This window comes from Symphalangus syndactylus, chromosome 15 (genome assembly GCF_028878055.3).
Source record: "Symphalangus syndactylus isolate Jambi chromosome 15, NHGRI_mSymSyn1-v2.1_pri, whole genome shotgun sequence".
NCBI lineage: Eukaryota > Metazoa > Chordata > Mammalia > Primates > Hylobatidae > Symphalangus > Symphalangus syndactylus.
The window spans coordinates 86055498-86071488 of record NC_072437.2 but is presented as its reverse complement, the minus strand read 5'-3'; the positions used below and the strand labels follow the sequence as shown (position 1 = coordinate 86071488).

At 35.0% G+C, this 15991-nt stretch overlaps 1 protein-coding gene across 3 annotated transcripts in view; it reads right to left on the bottom strand.

The window, feature by feature from the left end:
• Window positions 1-15991, bottom strand: part of RB1 (RB transcriptional corepressor 1) — a 183806-nt gene that overhangs the window by 134066 nt on the left and 33749 nt on the right. For all 3 annotated transcript variants that reach the window (XM_055244932.2, XM_055244934.2, XM_055244933.2), the window contains exons 3-6: window positions 7075-7190; window positions 4637-4756; window positions 1965-2003; window positions 816-883 (exon numbers count right to left, since the gene is read on the bottom strand). In XM_055244932.2, coding sequence (XP_055100907.1) covers window positions 816-883; window positions 1965-2003; window positions 4637-4756; window positions 7075-7190 — 343 coding nt within the window. The remainder of the gene's footprint in view (window positions 1-815; window positions 884-1964; window positions 2004-4636; window positions 4757-7074; window positions 7191-15991) is intronic.

The following is a 15991-nucleotide window of genomic DNA, read 5'->3' as shown; positions in this document are numbered from 1 at the left end:
ATCCCTTTATTTTCAGTCAGTATGTGTCTCTATAGGCAAAGTGTGTTTCTTGTAGGAAACAGATCAAATGGGTCTTGTTTTTCCATCATTCAACCAGTCTGTGTCTTTTAATTGGAGACTTTAGTCCATTTACATTCAATGTTATTATTGGTAAGTAAAGACTTACTCATGTCATTTTGTTATTTGTTTTCTGGTTATTTTGTGGTCTTCTCTTCCTTCTTTCTTTCCTTTCTGTCTTCCTTTAGTGAAAGTAATTTTCTCTGATGATATGCTTTAGTTTCTTGCTTTTTATTTTTCATGTCTACATTGTATGTTTTTTGGTTTGAAGTTACTATGAGGCTTGCAAATCCTATCTTATAACCCATTATTTTAACTGATAACAAGTTAACACTGTTTGCATAAACAAACAAAAATAATAAAAACTCTATACCTTAACTGAATCCCAATTATGTAATTTTAATGCCGATTATCCCTGGGTGGATTTTAGGTAATTTTTCTTTGTGCTTTCATGACCAAAATTATTTTGAGTTATTTATCATGAGCAAAATATCATTTTTATGAAAACAGTAACATCATTATTCTTCAAAAAAAAGAAAGGGAGGAAAGATGGAATATTAGAAACATAAATGAAATAAAGCATTTCCAAGGTTGTTTCTAGTACCAGAATTATAAGAACTTGCTAACAGTTAATAAGCCATGCAGAGAATGAGGGAGGAGTACATTACTCAATAAAAATTGGGGAATTTAGTCCAAAGGAATGCCAATTTAATTATTACATTTGAAATATTAGCATTTAATAAATATAATGAACTTACCTTTAGCTAATAAAAATGTGATCCAAGAAACTTTTAGCACCAATGCAGAATTTATTTCAGTAGATATCCTATTAAACAAATAGCAGAAAAAAAAACAGGAAAAATGTATCACTGAAAGAAAGTTTTCCAGATATATCTTTTGGGTGTTTCTTGTTGTGCATTTAAAAAAAAAAGACCTTAGTTAAATGCATAATAGAATGCAGTCCATTTTAAATGTGTAATTTACACCTGAGTTTATCTCTATTCATTTAATGTTTCTATGTCTTATAATTCTAAGATATGGTATTTAGCCCACAGAACAGTACACATTCTTGACCATGAGAAGCTGGAAAAAAAAAAAAATTAAGAAAAAAAGTATACATTTTGAGAGAAAAATTTTGTAAAAGAAATACTGAATATTTCAATTCTAATATAAAAATATATAAAAGACATAGTATGCTATAATATACTTTGTTTCAAATTACCTTAATATTTTTTGCTGTTTTTTCTGATTAATTATCAACACTGTGAGCAGAAAAATGATGGTTTGGATGACTTTAGTTTGCCAATTTAACACTTTGCCTTGATAATCTTTCCATAGACATTCACTTGTTGGAATTAATAGATTGATATCAATTGATCAGTAAATATACAATTTCCCTTTATATTAATTATCTTCAATACTACTCCAACGAGGCAGAAAATCTCATGCACTACTCATTCTGTTTCCAAGAAAAAACTCTGGAGCTCTTCATGGGCATACTGTTAGAGCATGCATTATACATTTAAAATAATCATTTGGAAATTTTAATACAGATTTTTACATTTATTCTCACACAGAAATTATGCTGATTATTAGTTAATAAAGTGCCTGTAACAGACCCTCAACAAAGATTTAGTCAATGAATTTGCATTTTTCTCAGAGTTGGTGATATGTTGTCCTGAATCAATTCCACCTTATTAGTTCTTCCTTGTAGCACAAGGCATGTATTTTATACTATTTTCTTTGTGAGAAGATAAATAATCTACACAGGACTTAAATCTACAGGCTTAATTTATGAAGTAGCCTGCTATAATCGATCAAACTAACCCTAACTATCAAGATGTTTGAGATTATTCTATAAAAATCTTTTTTTTTAAGTGAAAAATAACATTCTGTGAACTACTTACGAACTGCTGGGTTGTGTCAAATATATAAGTTCACATGTCCTGAAAAGAAAAACATTATGACTTTTTAACATTTTTTCATAATTTAGAAGTCATAGTAGTTTTCTCATGCTTTGTTCATCTTCTTTTAAGAAGTATACATTTTAAAAACAAAAAATGTACAGCATTATAAAACAAAGTTCAAGTAGATTTTCCCAATTTATGACATCTCACATCATTGTAATATATAATAACAGTTAATTCTCTCAATTACTCTTCAAAAAAAAGGTATAAATAAGATAGAAAAAACCCAGCTGATCCACCTAAGGTTAGTAAAGTTTACTCTTTACTCTAAATTATCTCATATGATTTGTCAATAAAAATTTTAACCCCTTTTACAAAGTCCTGAGTGGTCTTTTGAGGCCAAATCCGACTGTTACTCCCTAGTTTAAAATCATGCAAGGAGTTTCCACTGCCTGCAGGGCAAAGTCCAAGATTACTACCAATCTGACCCCTTCCTACCTTTCAGCCATTAGCAATATCAAAGTACATCCTGATATCACTGCTTTGGCTTTGTACACATGCTAATCTCTAAGATGCTCGCTCCCGTTCCCACTCATTTTGTTTGGTGAATTTCTATTTTTCCTATAAACCCTATTTGGACATTGCCTTCTATGGTTTTTTCTCTGACCAAAATCACCACTATAGTTACCTTTCACCCTTAAACATATACAATGTAATGCTTTGTCCACTATGTAATTTCTGCTTCTTACAACAGAAACAAATATCCAAGCAGATTCCTTATCTCAGACAGCAGAGCAAACGACTTGGAAGCATCCAGTCAAAATTACTATAGCAGGAAAAAAAAAATCAGAACTGCACCCCAAATCACTCCTACCAATGAGTCCCCAAATTCTATACCTAGAAAAAAAAACCCTGATGATTATAGCTCTTAAAGTACTTATATATATAGAATACTCATTAAAGTTGGCTTAAAGAAGTTTTTGCTTGCTTTGTTTACTAGAGAGGTAATACATCCTCCTTACAAATGTAAGTTACTCATATAAAACTTGGGTTAACATTGTGGTAAACTTCTCTCCAGTCATTTCATTCTATGCATTAGTTGTCTAGGTTTCTTCCTTACACATAGTCATAATCAGTATATATCCTGCTTCATTTGTTTAACATTAGAAACACTTTCCAATATTGCCATTATTCTTTATCACATTTTATTTTATATTTATAACATTTTATGTTTAGATATGTTTAATATTTATTGTTTAACTTCAGTTGTGAATATACAGTTGTTTCTAGTTTTTCAGGGGTCTAAATAATATTGTTCCAAAAAAAAATCTAGGGCAACGTTGTATTTAGGATCATATTAAAATAAGCTACCAGATATGAATTAAAAGGTTGTAAACAAGTTTAAAGAATAGAAAAAAATTTAGAAAGTCACAATTAGGTAAATTTTAAAAGCCAAACACACACACACACACACACACACACACACACACACACATATATAATATTCTACTCAATGTGAAACAATACCCAAAGGAAAGAAACATTCTAAAATATGAAAAGTGATTCTCTCCACTGTTGACATTTTGGTCGATTCATATTTTATTTATGCCTTTCTGTGTTTTCCAAGTATTCTATAATTAGTTCATGTTTGTTATGCAAATTAGTTAGATAATTTATCTCCATTAATAATTAAAAATTCCCCTTTTTCTTGTGCAAAAAGCTTCTATTCTCGTCAAGAAAAGACCAAAAAAAAAAAAAAAAAAAAAAAAAAAGATGGCCAATGCTACCATATTACAATTAAAACCAGGGGCAAGAAAAGACAGTCCTTCAAAAGCCCTAGGCCTTTGAGTTTTTTCTCTAATTTTTCTCATCCTCTACCACAGTTGTGAAGTTTTAGTGATCAAAAAAGAAAAAGGGGGAGAAAATAGAGGCATCCTCCTAAAGAGATGCTTCTTTCCACCTCTATCTCCGTCCTCATTCTCTCCAGAATAGGGCCATGCCTCTTTTACCCTTCTCCCTTTACCATGCTATTACACAATTGCTTATTTAGCTAACACAGTAACTTTCATATTCTCTTAACTGCAAATGAAATGAGCCTCAAAACAAACATGATAACAGACATGTGCCAAATTAAGGGCTGAAACATTTGGGGTAGGGGACTACAGTTTTGATGAAAAGTATAGAAAACACTTAACCGAAGCATATTAATTATGCTCCTACTTGAACTGTAATGGAAAAAGTCCTCTAAGCCACCACTGGGAATACAAATCATTACCTCATAGTATAGGTCATATTCACCATCCATTGCCAGTGTTTTCTCATTCCAAACTAAATAACACTATTAGGAAGAAGTTTAAATTTATGTCACCATTCTATTCAGAACTAGAAGTTTTCTGGCAAAGAAGGCTAAAATGGGAGATAACCTTAAAGTTTTCGAAAACAAATGGAAGACATGAAAGGATAATAAAACGGTTAATTTTCCAGGAAGCATTCAGAATGCATATTACTGGATAAATAAGAAAGCTAAGAATTAATGAGCTAACATTAAAAGGGACAAGTCTAAGAAGTAATACTTACTAACTTTACTAAATGTGTTAAATAATTCCCAGAATCTAATTATGAACAATGACATAAAAAATCAGAGTGTAACCCTAATAAAATGTTTACTTTACCTTTCCAATTTGCTGAAGAGTGCAAACAATACATCATACTTCTTCAACAGTCTTGACATAGCATTATCAACTTTGGTGCTGGTATCAATTTCTTTTAGTAAGTTAAAGAATTTATGGACACTACAAAGGAAAGAATAGAAAAAAGTAAATCAGTAATCTTAAAAATTTGTGTTATTTCGTTTTCAAATCATAGATACTTCAACTCAAAAGATTATCAGCTCTACATCAAATCACTACTATATCCTTTGGAAGGAATTACTTTTTGCAAAATCAATTCGCCTTCAACTTACACCTCTATTATCTATATACCTATGCTTATATCTATTTATCATTGAGAATATAAGAAAACGAAGGATCAAGAAGAGATATGCGTATATTTATTCTGTATCTGTCTATGTGTTTTAAAAAACATGAGTTCACATCCATTTATCCAATTCCAATATAAAACCATATGCTTCATTTTAGTGTTTCCCTTTCTATATTTGTAACTCTTCTTTGACAGTGGGAAACCTGGAACCCATTCATCCTCAGTTTACTTACTCAATCCCCCTGTAAGTAACCATCTTTCATCTCCAAAGCCACCCCCTCCCCCATGTGGACACTTTTCTGTTCTTCTCAGAACCGACTCCCAGTTCTGGACTTACCCCACCCCTTAGCATAGACACTTCCTCACCTCACTTGTGCTCTGACTCCCTGCACCGGCTGCCTGCACACCCTGCTTAGTCTCTGACACTGCACACAAAGCAGCCACATCAGGTTGCCCCCACACAAAGGATGCCCTCCTCACCCTACTTTGACTCTAACATCCTGCTCTGGGCCCTGTGGCACCCTCCTGTCAGAGATGCACACCAAAATGCATACTTTATTTGCCCCACCAATGATTTTAGAATTGAATTATTTTTGGAAAAGGAAAGTTGATTTTAAAAATTTAAGCAGTTTAAATAATAACTTTAAATCACTCTTCGTTACTGTTTTCAATAAAAATTAACCTATTTGAAACATCAATATATACATTTTCCAATAGGATATTAAAGATAGCAATCATTAACTACATCTCACATGCTAATTTCTAATCATGAATTTTGTATAAGGAATTATACCAAAGCAGCTAACTGAACCAAAAGATAGTCACTTGACCCATCCATAGGCTGTCCAGCAACCAATGAGTTATAGCCCTCACTCAAAAAAATGGGCTGGACCAATCAAACACTGGGGAAATAAGAGCTTCAGCTAATCAGCAGAGGAACCAAAAGGTTATTAAAGTTCCTATGACACAGAAAGGAATGGCGGAGCCATGACAAGCTATGTGAAAAAGCAAATAAAGAAAGAGTAGAAATGACAAAGAATAGAAGACCAGAAAGTTGATTAGAAGAGAAAAGGGAAAGGAACAAATGTGCAGATATATCCAGAGAAAAAGAAATTAGCCTCGGAATAGCATTTATTAAAGAACTACTCTCAGTTCCAGTTTTTTTGAGGTATATGGCAATATCTGTCCTGAGATTACCATGAAAACTGAATTGTTACAACAAAGTAGGGGAAACTTAAGGGAAGAAAAGAAGGAAGGGAGAGAAGCAGTGAGTGCCTGTAGTGTTGCAGGTATTGACTCTATGAACTATTTATGTTATTTCTATTTTTTGTATATTTACGAATATACAAGGCCTTCGTTTCCACATTTTATTTAGATATAGCCAAAAAAGTATTTCAAAAATGCAACAATTTAATCTACCTCATTTAAATAAAACATCAATTATGTTTAATTCTAGATGTTTTTGTTCAAGGAGAAACATAATTACCTATTTGGTAAAAATATATACTGTTGCATTTTTGTAAATATGTTGCAAAGAAAATGACTGGAAGTCCTGGATACTTTCTGAAGATAAAATTCATACATTATTGAAAACACATTAATAAACTCTTCTTATGAGGCTATAAACTCTACAACAAACACCTATTAAGTAATTAACTGGCTCAAGTATTGTAGCATGTTCAAATCAATATATAATCTGAAAAAAAAGCATTTAATTATAATATCCTCTATGTTAAAACAATCTTAGGCTTTAATAAATCTTACCTAAATTCCTTTAAGATAAACTCAAACTACTTATATAAAGGTTTTAATATAAAACAAGCCTATTTACAAATCTTCGCTTTTCTGTTCACTTTATTAACAGCCACAATCAAGAAAGCTTACACATGAATAGTGAGAGACACAATGAAAATTTTTCCAGGACACAAACTGCTACCTTTTAAAGAAATACAGCATAAATACACTTTCATAATGGCTCCATGAGAGAATGGCAGTTCACTATTTGGTCCAAGTTCTTTACGTTTTATTTTATTTTAGCATTTCTCACTAATTCACTAAAGTCTATTGAGAGGAAAATCCAGAATTTGTTTCCTTTTATGGCAGAGGCTTATATTTATACAAGAAACTTCACCTGATTTCTATGTTTTTCTGTAGCTCAGTAAAAGTGAACGGCATCTCATCTAGGTCAACTGCTGCAATAAAGATACAGATTCCCCACAGTTCCTTTTTCTTTTGAATATAACCTCCCTGGGAACAAAAAATAAAGATAAAATATTTCATTAAATAATTCACACACGGGATACTATGTTAAAACTGTATTATAACTGATTTTTTCTTATTCAGCATACAAAATAAATGTTTGTAATACTGTATATTTGTAACACATCCTTCTGATGGCATATATTTGAAAGGATTTCATTTCACACTAATAACAAACATACAAATTTTATATTATAAGGCAAAAAAGTACTAGAAAGATCAAAACATTAAATAAGTTACAGTAGAAACTTTAGGGGTCAGTCAATTCCTCAAAATAGTTTCATTTTTCAATAATCCAATGTCATCGAAGCCAAGTTAAGAGATTTAGAATCCATAACATATAATTTGTTTGAAAAAAACAAGTCCATGTTCTTATTCGCTTATTCTTTCCTTGCTCTATTCATTCATTACTTTTATCAATTTATTTATTCAAGTATTTTTAACCTTGTATTTCATGTTTCAGTTCCTTAACTGCCTTTTTTGTAAAATCAAAATAAGAATATGTACCCCATTTTGTAAGAATTAAATGAAATTATATTTATAAAGCCTTTGGCATAGTATACAGTATATAGTCAGTTCTTAATGATTGACAGCTATCATTATCACTAGAGTACTTTTTCATTATCTTTAGAACACGTTTTTCCCCACAATATATACCACCCCTAAATATTACATTTTATGGGTAAAATTTGGATTATATTAAGTTGGAAACAAAAGAAATGTCAAATTAATGTGGAAACAAAAGAAATGTCGAATTAATATTCATTAAATAGTTGGAACTATTTACTTACTCTTAACTGGAGATTACAATAGAGCTAAAAAGCATGTAATACGATTTTACATTATTTTGAAATATCAATTATATAAAAGCTTTAGGATAAGTAAGTTGTTCCAGATTACCAAATTTTACAGGTAATTAAAGGTTTACCACCATCCAACTCTAAACTTTTTCTTAATTTTAGCTACTTGGGATGTAAATATTTTACAACTTAAATTACAATTATATACCCACTAGAATAGTTAAAATGTAAAAGACTGACAATATCAAGGGTCAGTGAGGATGTAGTGCAATGGAATACTTAAACATCACTGGTAAAAATGTAAAATGGCACAATCATTTTGGAAAACAAGTTTGGAAGTTCTTACAGAGTTAAATATGCACTTTCCATAACACATAGCAATTCTACTCCCAGATATTCATACCCAAGAGAAATGAAAACATTATATGTGAATGTTCATAGCAGCTTCAGTCATAATGGCCAAAAACTACAAACAACCCAAATAAAAAAAAAAAAAAGAAGTGTATGGAAAAATAAATTGGGGTATATCCCTACAATGGAATGTTATTGAACAATCAAAAGGAAATGTCCTAATATATATAACAACATAGATAAATCTCAAAATTATTACACTGAGAAAAAGCCAGACTTAAAAGGATGCACTGCATAATTCCTTTCATATGAAATTCTAGAAAAGGCAAAACCAATCTTTAAAGTCAAAAAGTAGATCCATAGTTGCCTGCGGAACAGAAGGGAGGTGTTGGGAAATGACTGCAAAGGGGAATGAAAGAACTTTCTGGAGTGATCAAAAAGTTCTATATCTTAATGGTGGTGATTATATGAGTGAACATGTCTGTTAAAACATATTGAACCGTGCACTTAAAATTGGCATATTTTGTGTATGTAAATTATACCTCAATAAATCTGATTTGAAACTATGTTACATACTTACTGTTTCTGAAACTGAAGATACAAAGTATATACTGCTTCACTGTTTTCATGACTAATTAAGAATATATATTTTAATAAAATGAACAAAAATCAACTTCTATATTTGTGTTTATGTTAATATGGTCAATTCCTTGGGAACTAATAAGATGTCAAAGGTTGTTTGTCTCTTTAATAAATAACCCCAACTACCATAGTTTTTAAATTTTTATGCTTATTTCTTACCATTTTGGTTTGCTTCTTTGCACTCAGGCAATAACTGCTCTCAATATATGTCCTTTCATCAATTCCAGCCTTTTTTTTTTCTCTCTCTCTCTCTCTTAAAGATTAAAAAATGAAGCGAAAGTTGCTAAAATTTAGTATGTTTCTTATTCATTTTTTTAAAACAGCGAATTTTATTAGAACATTTAGTAGTCAAAACAATGAAACACAGGATAATCCGATATGATAAAATGCATAAGTGAAATGTTCTACAAGTAGGTTCTGATTTTTAAGGGCCCAAAGAACTTCCCTATGAGCAAAATGTGACCTTTATTTCTGATGCAGCTTGTGTTTTTACTTCCATAAGAAGTATATTCCAAGGAACAGAAGTTTTTAATTTTGATTAAGCTCAATTTATTCATTTTTTTCTTTTATGGGTTATGTTTTCAGTGGTAGGTATCTATGAAATCTTTGCCTAACCCAAGCTCATTAAGACTTTCTCCTATGTCACTTTCTAGAAGTTTAGGTCTATGCTTCATTTCTGGTTAGTTTTTATAAATGGTGTGAGGTAAGGATTGAAGTTCATTTTCTGCATTTGGATACCCAATTGCTCCAGCATTATTTGTTGAGAAGAATATCCTTCCTCCATTACCTTCGCATCTCTGTAGAAAATGAACTTATAATAATATATATATGTGGGTCTACTTCTGGATTATCTGTTCTGTTCCATTGATTTACTTGTCTTTTTTCACCAATATCATGTCTTCATTATTGTAGTTTTAAATATTTTGTTCATTTTTAGCTGAGTTTGATTCAAAATTTTTCAATCTAAAAAAGTCATTGGATTCACTTCTCATCATACAGATGAAAAATTAAAGACTAGAAGATAGCCGAATAGGAAAAGCTCCAGTCTACAGCTCCCAGCATGGGCGATGCAGAAGATGGGTGATTTCTGCATTTCCAACTGAGGTACCAGGTTCATCTCACTAGGGCATGTCAGAAAGTGGGTGCAGGACAGTGGGTGCAGCCAATCAAGCATGAGCCAAAGCAGGGCGAGGCATCGCCTCACCTGGGAAGAACAAGGGGACAGGGAACTCCCTCCTAGCCAAGGGAAGCTGTCACAGATGGCACCTGGAAAATAGGGTCACTCCCACCCTAATACTGCGCTTTTCCAACGTTCTTAGCGAACGGCACACCAGGAGATTATATCCTGCACCTAGCTCGGAAGGTCCCACACCCACGGAGCCTCGCTCATTGCTAGCACAGCAGTCTGAGATCGAACTGCAAGGCAACAGCGAGGCTAGGGGAGGGGCACCCGCCATTGCTGAGGCTTGAGTAGGTAAACAGAGCAGCTGGGAAGCTCAAACTGGGTGGAGCCCACTGCAGTTCAAGGAGGCCTGCCTGCCTCTGTAGACTCCACCTCTGGGGACAGGGCATAGCTGAACAAAAGGCAGCGTAAACCTCACTTAAATGTCCCTGTCTGACAGCTTTGAAGAAAGTAGTGGTTCTCTCAGCATGAAGTTTGAGATGTGAGAACGGACGGACTGCCTCCTCAAGTGGGTACCTGACCCCTGAGTAGCCTAACTGGGAGGCACCCCGCAGTAGGGGCAGACTGACATCCCACACAGCTGGGTACCCCTCTGAGACGAAGCTCAGGCAGCAACATCTGCTGTTCAGGCAGCAACATCTGCTGTTCAGCAATATTCACTGTTCTGCAGCCTCCACTGCTGATACCCAGGCAAACAGGGTCTGGAGTCAACCTCCAGCAAACTCCAACAGACCTGCAGCTGAGGGTCCTGTTAGAAGGAAAACTAACAAATAGAAAGGACATCCACACCAAAACCCCATCTGTATGTCACCATCATCAAAGACCAAAGGTAGATAAAACCACAAAGATGGGGAAAAAACAGCAGAAAAGCTGAAAACTCTAAAAATCAGAGTGCCTCTCCCCCTCAAAAGGAATGCAGCTTCTCGCTAGCAATGGAACAAAGCTGGATGGAGAATGACTTTGACGAGTTGAGAGAAGAAGGCTTCAGATGATCAACTTCTCTGAGCTAAAGGAGGAAGTTCGAACCCATCACAAAGAAGCTAAAAACCTTGAAAAAAGATTAGACAAATGGCCAACTAGAATAACTAGTGTAGAGAAGTCCTCAAATGACCTGATGGAGCTGAAAACCATGGCATGAGAACTACGTGATGAATGGACAAGCTTCAGTAGCTGATTCGATCAACTGGAAGAAAGGGTATCAGTGATGGAAGATCAAATGAATGAAATGAAGTGAGAAGAGAAGTTCAGAGAAAAAAGAGTAAAAAGAAACGAACAAAGCCTCCAAGAAATATGGGACTCTGTGAACAAAATCTATGTCTGATTGGTGTACTTGAAAGTGACGGGGAGAATGGAACCAAGTTGGAAAACACTCTGCAGGATATTATCCAGGAGAACTTCCCCAACCTAGCAAGGCAGGCCAACATTCAAATTCAGGAAATACAGAGCATGCCACAAAGATACTCCTCGAGAAGAGCAACTCCAAGACACATAATTGTCAGATTCAGCAAAGTTGAAATGAAGGAAAAAATGTTAAGGGCAGCCAGAGAGAAAGGTCGGGTTACTCACAAAGGGAAGCCCATCAGACTAACAGTGGATCTCTCAGCAGAAACTCTACAAGCCAGAAGAGAGTGGGGGCCGATATTCAACATTCTTAAAGAAAAGAATTTTCAACCCAGAATTTCATATCCAGCCAAACTAAGCTTCATAAGTGAAGGAGAAATAAAATCCTTCACAGATAAACAAATGCTGAGAGATTTTGTCACCACCAGGCCTGCCTTACAAGAGCTCCTGAAGGAAGTACTAAACATGGAAAGGAACAACCGGTACGAGCCACTGCAAAAACATGCCAAATTGTAAAGACCATCGAGGCTAGGAAGAAACTGCATCAACTAACGAGCAAAATAACCAGCTAACATCATAATGACAGGATCAAATTCACACATAACAATATTAACCTTAAATGTAAATGGGCTAAATGCTCCAATTAAAAGACACAGACTGGCAAATTGGATAAAGAGTCAAGACCCATCAGTGTGCTGTATTCAGGAGATCCATCTCACGTGCAGAGACACACATAGGCTCAAAATAATGGGATGGAGGAAGATCTATCAAGCAAATGGAAAACAAAAAAAGGCAGGGGTTGCAATCCTAGTCTCTGATAAAACAGACGTTAAACCAACAAAGATCAAAAGAGACAAAGAAGGCCATTACATAATGGTAAAGGGATCAACTTAACAAGAAGAATTAACTATCCTAAATATATATGCACCCAATACAAGAGCACCCAGATTCATCAAGGAAGTCCTTAGAGACCTACAAAGAGACTTAGACTCTCACACAATAATAATGGGAGACTTTAACACCCCACTGTCAACATTAGACAGATCAACAAGACAGAACATTAACAAGGATATCCAGGAATTGAACTCAGCTCTGCACCAAGTGGACCTAATAGACATCTACAGAACTCTCCATCCAAAATCAACAGAATATACACTCTTCTCAGCACATCGCACTTATTCCAAAACTGACCACATAGTTGGAAGTAAAGCACTCCTCAGCAAATGTAAAAGAACAGAAATTATAACGAACTGTCTCTCAGACCACAGTGCAATCAAACTAGAACTCAGGATTAAGAAACTCACTCAAAACCGCTCAACTACATGGAAACTGAACAATCTGCTCCTGAATGACTACTGGGTACATAACGAAATGAAGGGAGAAATAAAGATGTTCTTTGAAACCAATGAGAACAAAGACACAACATACCCAAATCTCTGGGACACATGTAAAGCAGTGTGTAGAGGGAATTTTATAGCACTAAATGCCCACAAGAGAAAGCAGGAAAGATCTAAAATTTGCACCCTAACATCACAATTAAAACAACTAGAGAAGCAAGAGCAAACACATTCAAAAGCTAGCAGAAGGCTAGAAATAACTAAGATCAGAGCAGAACTGAAGGAAATAGAGACACAAAAAACCCTTCAAAAAAATCAATGAATCCAGGACTTGGTTTTTTGAAAAGATCAACAAAATTGATAGACCGCTAGCAAGACTAATAAAGAAGAAAGAGAGAAGAATCAAATAGATGCAATAAAAAATGATAAAGGGGATATCACCACCGATCCCACAGAAATACAAACTACCATCAGAGAATACTATAAACACCTCTACGCAAATAAACTAGAAAATCTAGAAGAAATGGATAAATTCCTGGACACATACACCCTCCCAAGACTAAATCAGGAAGAAGTTGAATCCCTGAACAGACCAACAACAGGCTCTGAAATTGAGGCAATAATTAAGAGCCTACCAACCAAAAAAAGTCCAGGACCAGACGGATTCACAGCTGAATTCTGCCAGAGGTACAAGGAGGAGCTGGTACCATTCCTTCTGAAACTATTCCAATCGATAGAAAAAGAGGGAATCCTCCCTAACTCATTTTATGAGGCCAGCATCATCCTGATACCAAAGACTGGCAGAGACACAACAAAAAAAGAATTTTAGACCAATATTCCTGATGAACATCGATACAAAAATCCTCAATAAAATACTGGCAAACCAAATCCAGCAGCACATCAAAAAGCTCATCCACCATGATCAAATGGGCTTCATCCCTGGGATGCAAGGCTGGTTCAACATACACAAAACAATAAACGTAATCCATCATATAAACAGAACCAAAGACAAACCACATGATTATCTCAATAGATGCAGAAAAGGCCTTTAACAAAATTCAACAGCCCTTCATGCTAAAAACTCTTAATAAATTAGGTATTGCTGGGACATATCTCAAAATAATAAGAACTATTTATGAAAAATCCACAGCCAATATAATCTTGAATGGGCAAAAACTGGAAGTATTCCCTTTGAAAACTGGCACAAGACAGGGATGCCCTCTCTCACCACTCCTATTCAACATAGTGTTGGAAGTTCTGGCTAGGGCAATGAGGCAGGAGAAAGGAATAAAGGGTATTTAATTAGTAAAAGAGGAAGTCAAATTGTCCCTGTTTGCAGATGACATGATTGTATATCTAGAAAACCCCATCATCTCAGCCCAGAATCTCCTTAAGCTGATAAGCAACTTCAGCAAAGTCTCAGGATACAAAATCAATGTGCAAATATCACAAGCATTCCTATACACCAATAACAGACAAACAGAGAGCAAAATCATGAGTGAACTCCCATTCACAATTGCTTCAAAAAGAATAAAATACCTAGGAATCCAACTTACAAGGGATGTGAAGGACCTCTTCAAGGAGAACTACAAACCACTGCTCAATGAAATAAAAGAGGACACAAACAAATGGAAGAACATTCCATGCTCATGGGTTGGAAGAATCAATATCGTGAAAATGGCCATACTGCCCAAGGTAATTTATAGATTCAATGCCATCCCCATCAAGCTACCAATGACTTTCTTCACAGAATTGGAAAAAATGACTTTAAAGTTAATATGGAACCAAAAAAGACCCTGCATTGCCAAGGCAATCCTAAGCCAAAAGAACAAAGCTGGAAGCATCACCCTACCTGACTTCAAACTATACTACAAGGCTACAGAAACCAAAACAGCATGGTACTGGTACCAAAACAGAGATATAGATCAGTGGAACAGAACAGAGCCCTCAGAAATAATACCACACATCTACAACCATCTGATCTTTGACAAACCTGACAAAAACAAGAAATGGAGAAAGGATTCCCTATTTAATAAATGGTGCTGGGAAAACTGCCTAGCCATATGTAGAAAGCTGAAACTGGATCCCTTCCTTACACCTTATACAAAAATTAATTCAAGATGGATTAAAGACTTAAATGTTAGACCTAAAACCATAAAAACCCTAGAAGAAAACCTAGGCAATACCATTCAGGCCAAAGGCATGGGCAAGGACTTAATGACTAAAACACCAAAAGCAATGGCAACAAAAGCCAAAATTGACAAATGGCATCTTATTAAACTAAAGAGCTTCTGCACAGCAAAAGAAACTACCATCAGAGTGAACAGGCAACCTACAGAATGGGAGAAAAATTTTGCAATCTACTCATCTGACAAAGGGCTAATATCCAGAATCTACAATGAACACAAACAAATTTACAAGAAAAAAACAACCCCATCAAAAAGTGGGTGAAGGATATGAACAGACATTTCTCAAAAGAAGACATTTATGCAACCAACAGACACATGAAAAAATGCTCATCATCACTGGCCACGAGAGAAATGCAAATCAAAACCACAATGAGATACCATCTCATGCCAGTTAGAATGGCGATCCTTAAAGTCAGGAAACAACAGATGCTGGAGAGGATGTGGAGAAATAGGAATGCTTTTACACTGTTGGTGGGACTGTAAACTAGTTCAACTATTGTGGAAGACAGTGTGGTGATTCCTCAGGGATCTAGAACTAGAAATACCATTTGATCCAGCCATCTCATTACTGGGTATATACCCAAAGGATTATAAATCATGCTGCTATAAAGACAGATGCACATATATGTTTATTGTGGCACTATTCACAATAGCAAAGACTTGGGACCAACCCAAATGTCCAACAATGATAGATTGGATTAAGAAAATGTGGCACATATACATCATAGAATACCATGCAGCCGTAAAAAAGGATGAGTTCATGTCCTTTGTAGGGACATGGATGAAGCTGGAAACCATCATTCTGAGCAAACTATCGCAAGGACAAAAAACCAAACACCGCGTGTTGTCACTCATAGGTGGGAAGTGAACAATGAGAACACTTGGACACAGGAAGGGGAACATCACACACTGGGGCCTGTCATGGGGTGGGGGGAAGGGGGAGGGA